This window comes from Bidens hawaiensis, unplaced genomic scaffold (assembly GCF_021521415.1).
Source record: "Bidens hawaiensis isolate Kalapana, Puna unplaced genomic scaffold, B.hawaiensis_p1.1 tig00002307_1, whole genome shotgun sequence".
NCBI lineage: Eukaryota > Viridiplantae > Streptophyta > Magnoliopsida > Asterales > Asteraceae > Bidens > Bidens hawaiensis.
Genome location: NW_027491124.1, coordinates 1317686 through 1328560, shown reverse-complemented (window position 1 = coordinate 1328560; position 10875 = coordinate 1317686). Strand labels below are relative to the sequence as shown.

The window sequence follows — 10875 nt, the reverse complement described above, 5'->3', positions numbered from 1 at the left end:
AAGCGAAAGAATATCCCTAGAATTAGCGATAAGATATGCATGTTATTTTCGTATTAGATTTTGATGTATCAAAAAGTAACACATTAATTACTATATGAATGTACAACATGATCTGAATTTATCAAAACACAGATTACAGTACGTTTATTAATAATTAGCATAAGTTATTGTTTCTATTATAATGTAACAGAAATTGAAACGGAGAAACTAAACAAAACAAGTGACAAATTAATTACATTTGATTAAATAATAATAGAAAGAAAAACATAATAATAATCTTCATCAAGCGATGGGATGATAACATCTAATTAAAGGTAGATCTTATAACCAACCTATAACAAATGCATGATTAATTAGTTTATCATAAGTTGCTCTTGAGTATTAGCATGATCAGCAATGGGAGAATCATGGTGATGAGTTGCATTTGATCCATTTTCCAGTTTTTTTTGCATGTTTTGTTGGTAATACATCTGCTTAAGCCTCTCAATTTCAGCTTTCAATGCCTCTTGATGAGCTGCATTCATTTCAAATATAATTACTTTCATTTTCATTTTTTAACCATAATTCCAAAATCAAGTTTTACAATATATATATATATATATAATGCACACAAGTGGATATAGCAGCCTGTATGTGTATTAAATATTGGATATGGAATCAGAAATGTATCATGGAGTAACATGCAATGCTTGATAATATACCCTAGAATTTATTATATTATACTTCAAAACTTATAAAAGTAGAACAAAAGCATATATTATTTATTTAAAATATATATGGTTCTTATTTTAGTTGGAAAATAATTTAGCTTTTCGTTTTCTTAATCTAAACTCAAAACATTGTTTTTCTTTTTGTTGCAAACTTGAAATGGCAAATGATAGTTCTTTCCTGGTCTTACTTTTGTAGCAATAATATTTGGATTTATATAAATATATATTTCTTTCATGAATTCGTTTTATATTTTCAAATGGTATATTTACAAAAACTATATATGGACATAAATATAGCACATACCATCTTTGAAAATCTTGTCTTGTGTGAGAGCAGCAATTCTTTGCTTAAGAACACTATTATCCACATTTAGAACCAATCTTTGATGATCCAGATATGCTACTCTTGGTGACAACACAGATACTTCTGCCTTCATTTTGTTACAAACAGAAAATAAAAATCATTTGTTTAAAATTATAATAATACAAATGTAGTAATTCAATTCGGAGTTTATAAACAGTTGAAACCGACCAAACTAATCCGTTTTAAATCACAGAAAATTCGTGTTATGTTCACAATTTACAGCTTGAAAATCCGGTTTTAACGAATTGGAATTTGAAACCGGATGTATAAATCGTATGAGTATTTTACCTTTATTATTATGATTTTTTTCTTTTTCACTTTTATAGTTATGCATTTGCATAATAATGTTAATGAATCATTTGATCTTTTTAGAAAGTTTATAGAAATTATATAAGTTAATCAGTTTCAGTCAGTCAGCCGGACCGTTCCATTCGATCTAACCGATCCAACATGGTTGGTCTGGTTTATCCACTTTTGAAACCATAGTTAACAATTCAGTCCAGTAATAACAAAAAAAATTATATAGTGATGATACATACTTGTAATGAATTGACGCTGCGTTCAAGCTCCGATATATATTGCAATTTCCTCACTCGCGATCGTTGAGCAGATTGTCGATTCGCCAGAATTCTTTATAAAATGAATCAAGTTTTTTTCCTTAATTCATAAAATAATTAATAATTCAAGTTGCAAATTAACTAATAGTTAAATTACCTTTTTATCCTCTTGGGATCAAAAATCTTGTCATTAGAATTATCCGTAATACTTGCATGGGGATTAAACTGCGCTTCAGATTTCCACGAACTCTCTTCCTCTTCGATCTGTGAAGGTGACGACGGATTCGAGCACGAAACCGTGGGCCCCACCCCGCCCTCATCGTCTATAAACATTGACATGAACTGTTCCTCATCAAACCTATCAAACTCAGCGACTCCCCAGCCTCCGCCACTGGCTGTTCGAGATCCCGGGGCGGATGATTTTCGGTTATTATCATCCGCCATCATCGGGATCTCAAGAAAGGCCGCGGAGTCGCTGACAGATCGACGGTGGGTTCCATATTTAGTTGATGAGAAGTCAAGAAACTCATCAACCCATGAGTTAGGGTCCGTTTGGGTGGTTGATGGTGGTGGCAGGTGATCGGTGGAGGGTGGTTTTGGGTGGTTGTTGAAGTTTTCCGGCCAGTTTTGTGGCACTTTTGGTGGCAGGTTTGTCATTAGAAATGGAGAACAGAAATAGAATGAATTGAACAAGTATTGAGGAAGAAGCAAGGGTGCAATCTCTATTGGTATAATTATAATTATATATCCGGACACTAAAGGCTTCCCATGTGTATAATATCAGAATATGTTCTTTGAGTTATGGTTTTATTAAATATCTTTTGCACTTTTATTTGATTTTACGTCATGGTGTAATATTATTATTATATATATATATATATATATATATATATATATATATATATATATATTAGGATATTGCCTGTGTGATACACGGGTGGTTAAAAGTAAACAAAAAAGTTAAATGTGACAATATACATCATAGCATAACTTATGGATTTATAGGATATAAATAATTTTTTTCTAAAATACAAAGATTAGTAAGAATATTTTCTATTTGTATTTTAAAAATAAATCAAAATGGAAGGTTGTGAATCTATAACAATTAAGAAAAAAAGAGAAGCTTAACATCAATTCATTCTAGTTGAGTGGGTAAGCCACAAATATTTTAAAATTAAGGTAATGAGTTTAATTACCCCAAACAACATATTTTTTATTTTATCACGGAAATTGTAAATAATGGAAAGTTATATACTTGTCACCTATGTGAAGGGTCTAGTTGAATGACATGTGGAAAGAATGTGTTTCTTTAATAATATAGGGGTGTGTGTGGGGGGGGGCGGTTAACGCACACTAATACATTATCATACATTACGGACGCGAATATCCTGAACGTCTTATTATACGCGATTAAATTTTTTTAAATACAACTATACCCTGCTATACGCCAGTTATCAGAAGGGTATTTTCGTCCAAAGATTTTCCATCCAACTATACTCCCCAATTCTATTCTTCAATTTCGCCAAATCCTTGTTATTCAAAATTCCCCAAAATCAGTTAACCGCATTCCAAACGGCAATCAAACCGCCAATTGCTTACAAATGGAGGTCAATCAACAATCCGGCTCCTGCATGCTCCACCCCCTCGGTTCCAACCACAAACGACAATTCCGATTACGAAGACACCGCCGACGAAGAAGACCATCTAGAAGCTATAAACGAATTACTTGAAAGTATTAGTTGAAAGTATTAGTTGAATGTATTAGTTGAAATTCTTCAACACTCCAAATTTTGATTTCTTCTAATACGTTCCACTTATACATTCCTCTTATACGTTCAGTTTAAAAATGTCAAAATTCATCAACACTCTAAGTTTTGATTTCTTCTAATACGTTTTGCTAAAACGTTCTCTGATATTTTCTTAAGAAAATGTTTAAAAGACAATTATACCTTTATGTTTATACGCTTTGCTAATAAGTTTTTTTATTAGACAACTTTAAAACCCGTTATTCAAAACTCAAAATTGATCGATTGAAGATCCAAATTGATGATTAATTGAATCGATTTCAAAGATTAACCGATCAATTGGCTTCAATTTTAATTTCAATTCCACTAAACAAACCTGTGACGAGTTTTGCGTTTTTCCGATGAGTTCGTTGTCGACAGCGATGATGGTGACGACGAGTGTTAATGGTGAAGAAGGTGTGCTGATGTTAGCGATTGGTGGTGGAGACGGATTGAGGGAGAGGGACGAGCAGGTGATCAGCGTAATTGTGATTTTGGGTTTTGAAAATCTAACGGTTGGAAGTGTCGCGTACGTAATGTACGATAAAGGATTATTGTATTCTATCCTTTATCTATATATATAGGATTAGTATCATTTGAGAATTCTTAAATTATTTAAGAACTTAAAGGAACTCATAATAACTAACGTTTTTTGTAAAAATATTTGTAGGTTAATGTTATTTAAGTATAGTTTTATCACCTTTGACATATATATTTACGATTACAATTATGAAAATTAGTTTTTTTTTATGCATATCTATGTTTTTTTACACATATGTAAATTTTTATCACATAAATTTTACACATGTGTAACTTGTGATTTATATATGTAATCAAAATTTTTTTTTTATAAATATGATAAAACAAGTCTTAAATAATGTTAATATACAAAAAAAGTTAAAAAAAATATTTGGTTTTTAAGAGTTCCTAAAGGTCTTAACTTTTTTTGAGTTCTCAAATGAAACTAACCCTATATATATACATATATATATATAAAGGATCCAATACAATAATCCTTTATCGTACATTACATACGCGACACTTCAAACCGTTGATTTTCAGAAACTTAAAATCACAATTACACTCATCTGTCCGTCCCTCTCCCTTAATCCGTCTCCACCACCACTCGACGACATCAGCACACCTCCTTCACCATCACTACTTCAATTGAATTGAACTGAAATACACCATTTGCAGACACCGATTTGCAGAACTTTAAATGCGTTCCAGAGTTGTTCATATGATGAAATCGATGGTCGATTGATGATTACGAGATTATATGAAGTGATTTAGCGTTCAATTCATGTTACAGATAGTTTAATTTTAGATCTAAGCTTCTTAACGTTTAAAGGTTTGTCTAGAATGTTTAATTTCATATTAGGGTTTAGAACTTCTAAACAGAACTTCTAAACATTTTTGTTCTGAGCGTTTAACTTGAACGTTTAAAGGTGTTCGTTTTTTGTCAGAACGTTTAACTTGAGCGTTTAAAGGTGTTCGTTGTTCGTCAGAACTTTTAACTTGAACTTTTAAAGGTGTTCGTTTTTTGTCAGTACGTTTAACTTGAACGTTTAAAGGTGTTAGTTTTTTGTCAGAACGTTTAACTTGAACGTTTAAAGGTGTTCGTTTTCGGTCAGAACGTTTAAAGGTGTTCGTTTTTGTCAGAAGGTTTCACTTGAACGTTTAAATGTTTTCATTTTTGGTCAGAACGTTTTAGTGTCTTCAGTTTTGTTTAGAACGTTTAAACGTGATATTTTGAACCGTAATCAAAGCTCAATTAAGTAGAGCATTCTACAATTTTATAATCGATTGATGAATCTAAATCCTTCTACACATCAATTTGATTGATTAAATCATCATTTTATGATCAATTTTGAAGATTCTTGATGCTCAACGACATTTCATTTTGATTTTGGTTTTTGACTTTAGAGATTTCATACTTTAAGCTCTGATTAGGGTTTAGAAATTGGATGACATAGAGCGATGAGTTCAGAATTTGGATCATAATGGATTTGTAATCGACGATTTTGATCATGAACTAGTTTGGGTTACTTACGAAACTGCCACCGCGTGTTTTTTAATCCAACGCTCTGGAAGGTCACGTACGTAATGTACGATAATATATTATTGTACGTTAACCTTTCCCTATATATATATATATATTGTACATTACATATGCGTGTATCCAGAACGTACAATTATACGCGATTAAAATTTTAAAATACAATTATACGTCACGATACGCCGGTTATCAAAAGGGTATTTCCATCCAGAACGTCCAACTATACTCCCCAAATCTATTCTTCAATTCCTCCAAATCCTTGTTCTTCAAAATTAATCAATTGATTCATCGAGCGTCCATCCATATCAATATAATTCAACCGTCGATTGGTATTAAACTAATTTGTAGGTCGTTATCAAACTAATTGAGTTATATAACCCTAAAAATGTTCGTTACCTGCAAATAAAACCTCAAACCCTAATACGTTCTGCTACTATGTTCTGCTAATACTTTATGCTAATACGTTCTGCTAATACGTTCTGCTAATACGTTCAAATCTTAAACGTTCAATGTCAAAAACCCATCATCCAGAACTCAAAATTGATCGATTGAAGCTTCAAATTGATGATTAATTGAATCGATTTCAAAGATTAACCGATCAATTGGCTTCAATTTCAATTTGCTGTGTCGCCGGCGAGAGGAATTGCGCCGGTGTCGGCGATTAAAGGGCGGATTTCGAGATCGTTTTTGGAAATGAGGCGGAGCTCGCATAAGGATTGGGTGCGGGTTTGTTCAAAAACGGAGCTGAGTTTGCCGACGAGAGGATTAGTGTAATTGTGATTTTGGGTTTCTGAAAATCAACGGTTAGAAGTGTCGCGTACGTAATACACGATAAAGGATTATTGTATTTTATCCTTCATATATATATATATATATACACACATGGATGAATACAAATTTCTATGAAATGATATAAATGAATAACTATTGGAATGCTGCGGATAAGCAATATATTTTATATATGATTAACCAACTAATTGGTTATGGTCACGACTCACAACTAATGTGCCCTGATTAATTGATTTTAACTAAAAACAAGCCGAACCTAGCCTTGTATGTTTATGTTCTTTTATAAATTGTATAACTCTATTGAAACTGCTTATAGCATAGTTTGGAATACCATATTTAAACTTGAACCAACATATTTTAGCTTCGTAACTTTATAACTGAGTTTGGAACATCATAACCGAACCAATTTTAACTACAACAAAAGAAAAAAAAACATAAAAAAATGCATTAGACAATTATTCAAACTTAACCGAAGCTGACGGTAACTGATTCATGGTTATCCGACCATTCTGTTACGTTATGGTTAAGTAGTTCATAACCGAACCTCATTTATGGTTATGATTCAACCTCCATGACTGAACCGAATCGATTTTGCATACACTTACTTAAGACAATAAATAACCTTGTACTTGTGGTTTTGGTTTAGTGTTTTTAATTTTTATTAAGTTTGAGTAAATTACATCCATTAACATATCATATACTTTCGGGATCAAATTCAAATACTTCTAAATATGAAAACGGTGAGAACTAATTTGATGTTGTTATTAGCTTTGTTTTTATAAATGTTTGTTGTTATTTTCTTTTTCGTATTTGCTTATTTTAGATTATGAGGCGTTATAAGGATTTGCTTATTTGCATTTTGTTGTTATTATTAGGTTTTTTATTTTGTTGTTTTAAGTAATTGTTGTTTTCTACATTCTCATTTTTGATAAATTGACATTGTTTCTACGTTCTCATATTATAATTATTTTGTATATGAACCTTACTCTAATTTAGTATTTTATTTTAAGTTAAAAGGGAGCGTTGATAGCCGAAAGACAAGGGTACATGCACCAATCAGCCGGCGTCCCGATGATTGAGTGCTATGTGCCTTATGTAATATGTCCAAGGCTTGATGCAAAACTACTATCGAGCCGGGGGTCTCACCGGAAGCAGCCTCTCTATCCCCATGGGGTAGAGGTAAGGCTGTCTACATCTTACCCTCCTCAGACCTTACCATAGCTTTGCTATTGGTGGGATATACTGAGTACGATGATGATGATGATGATTTTAAGTTAAAAGGGTATTTAGTTATTTTATTCAAACATACAGAGTTAGTGTTAGTCTCAAAACTGGTTACGAAATATAACCGCAGGTTCGATTATATCTGGGAAAATTAATAATAAGTAACTATATATAGTGATGGATACCGGGATGAACTCGTAGGGCTAGTGAGTTATTATGGTCCGAAATGTAATAACAGACTTGCTTGTACGAGGAAATTCGGGGAGAAGTCGCGGAACATACCGATAGGTAAAAATGGCAACATACGTGTATAAAGGTGATGTGGAGTATATATGTAACATGCATACGTGCTTATCTGAAACAATATGTATGGATACGTATACATACGTACTGTCAATAATATTAAATCTTATCGTAACGAATATTATATTTGATTATAATCAATATTAATTCTTATTATAACTAAAATGTAGTTTATTAAAACATATACTATATTTTATAATTATTAATATTACACCTGGTCATAACAAATAAAATTTTTTATTTTTTCCCTAATTAATAGTATCCTTTACTCTGATTAAAGCTATCGAGAATTGCTATTTTATGACTAACCGTTGCACCGAAAGATATCAAGATCGGGTAGCTTTATGTCAGATGAAGAACCGGTGTTGCCTGTAAACGAGAATACAAGAATGCTCTAACAAGTCCAAACTGAATCTTGTGATATGACGGAACCACAAATGGGCTTAATATTCAAGGCCCAGGAAAGAACCGTTGGAGGTGTGACCTACATACAATCATTTCAATAGGATACAACACTTCTTAGCTTGGGTCTAACCTTTATCCTTTATAATCGTTTTCAAATAGTAAAATAAACTGCTTTTCATTCATCTCTCCACTTTTGTTTTTCGAAAATAAACACTATTCCTAGAAGAATGCTTAGTGGCGAGCCCGAATTATTATTTATAATTGTAATAATTACTATACTGAGTCTTCAATTATAATATAACAGGCCGTAATCACCAGTACATATCATGTACTAACTATATTTCAAAAAGAAATACTAATAATATTAATTTCCTTGACGTATCACCAGTACAACCAACCCTGATGAACCTCCTTAACTAGCAAACTCATCAAACCATTTATGTACGAGTAGCTTCAACAACTTCTATATTTTTGCCACTCCGATCAGTTTATTATAAAGGATAAACCCCAGGCTCACGAGTCAATGATGTGCCCTGGCTGGTGTGGGATATACTTATGTCACACCCCAACCTAAGGCGGAAATGCCGGAGCTTGATCCGATTGCTCACAGCTCGAAGATACTATCATAATATAAATGTGACAATATCTATTTAATTATTTTATTTCAAATATGCACCCAATATTCAAATACAACAAAACAATTCAAATAAATATATATATAACAAATTTAAATTTATGTTTTTCTTCATTAAAACCCTAAGGTCTTTCTAAGTGTCCATACTCCAACTTCAATTCAATAGCAACCTGCATATGCATAGAAAACAGAGTTTATCAACAACACATGTTGAGTGAGTTTATCACCAGTTATGCATAAAAGAATGTTAATATAGTAAATAAGAGAAATAAGCAAAACATAATAAATGCGGTAATGAAATCAAACCATGAGCAAATAAGTTGTCGACTAAACCATTACCAAGCGAATCGGGCGCCGGTAAATCAACCGTAAGCAAATAATAATAATAACACCGTTGCCTAGTGAATCAGGCGTTGGTCAATAATAATGAGATCTCAATACATGGGGATATGCGGGACATCTCCGAGCACGATGCGCACATAAACAAGTAAGCACATAACAAGTATATTTGATTAATCACACACAATTACACGTTTGTTATTTTTGTTATATATGTATAATATGATATACGCATATTGTTGGGTTTTTATACAAGATTATCAAAGTTCAAGTTAACCATATTTAACAAGAAAACGCAACGGAAGCTAAGATTTTAAAACAAGTTATGAACATACCAATATGTTAAAACTAAAACCCAAAGAACAAGGATCAAAATTACAAGAACAAAATGCTCACATAATGTAAGTTGTACCTTCTTATACCTTATAATAAGATGTAGGTGGATGAAGAAGATGATGTCTTCAAATGGCAAGGTTGCAAAGGAGAAACCCTCAAGCTTTGTATACCCCAAGCTTTTGTAGCAACAACACCAATTTGTGCTAGGATTTGAACACCAATTTTAGACTCACAAAACTCCCAATTTGAGGCCAATATGGCCGTGAGTTTTGAGAGAGAAGAGAGAGTTTTGAAAACTTCAAAATTACTTGAGAATTCAAAAGGGACAAGACCAAAATGCATGTAATGTGAATGGAGATAAATAAGATGGTCAACACAAGAAGACAAAACTTTTGATTGGACCAAAACCTCCACCCACATGGGGTGGCCGGTTATATTTATTTTATATTTTTTTTTTTTTTTTTTTTTTTTTGTTTTGTTTTAACCATTTAAAACATCTCCATTCATTTTATAAAACTCATTTTTATAAAATGTACATACATTTATATAATTATTTAACCAATTAAATAATTAATTTATATAAACAAATTATCCAGATAATTTATTTAAATCCTCAAGTGTGTTTGTTTAGAAAACCAATTTTCTAAACATGTAGTGTTCGGTATTCGTTTAATTGATCAAATCATTAAAAGAATACATTTGGTGTTGTCTAGCTTGTTATTGGGTATGACCCGACTTGGATCAAACACATTTAGCCACATTAGTATAAGTATGTGTCTCGGGCATACGTAATTCCAACAATCTCCCACTTGCACGAGATACATAGAAAATTAATGCAAGTGGTGAATACCGCCTAACAACAGTTCACCACCCCTAATGTGTTTGACGAAGTGCCATTCAATAACATCATTCCTTCAAGTCCCTTACTTGATATGATTTAGGTGAATCTATCATTATATCCCTTTGTTACTAGATGTCATGTTGGATCTAAGAGACATAGGCGATCATTCTCTTTACAATTCAACTATATCAGGCCTTAGACATCTAAACTCTCAACACATAAGAGGAACAAATTCCATCTTGACTGTATACGCCTCTCACTATCACTTTATACTCCACCTGAGCTCATCCTTATGTACCATCTTTTACGAATAGCGAAGGGGAGAGTCAAAGTGTAATACTTGGTGAAAATCAAGACCCAGTATACATCTCAGGTCTAAGGATAATATGAAATTCTCCTTTACTCAAAATTACTAATGATCAGGTCCATTGACTCCATGTAGTAATATTGAGAGCGGGTCAGTCCAATATTCGTATCCCACAAATATCTATGAACCTTGGCAGCAAACCTATGCTCCATATTCATTCCTT

At 32.4% G+C, this 10875-nt stretch overlaps 1 protein-coding gene across 1 annotated transcript; it reads right to left on the bottom strand.

The window, feature by feature from the left end:
- Positions 1 to 248: 248 nt before the first annotated feature.
- Positions 249 to 2293, bottom strand: LOC143616701 (basic leucine zipper 34-like). The gene is made up of 4 exons (XM_077089459.1): positions 1789 to 2293; positions 1614 to 1704; positions 1015 to 1141; positions 249 to 514 (listed from the first exon to the last, which is right to left on the bottom strand). The coding sequence occupies exons 1-4, from the start codon at positions 2286 to 2288 to the stop codon at positions 354 to 356; spliced, it is 879 nt and encodes a 292-aa protein (XP_076945574.1). The 5' UTR covers positions 2289 to 2293; the 3' UTR covers positions 249 to 353.
- Between the last annotated feature and the right edge of the window lie 8582 nt (positions 2294 to 10875).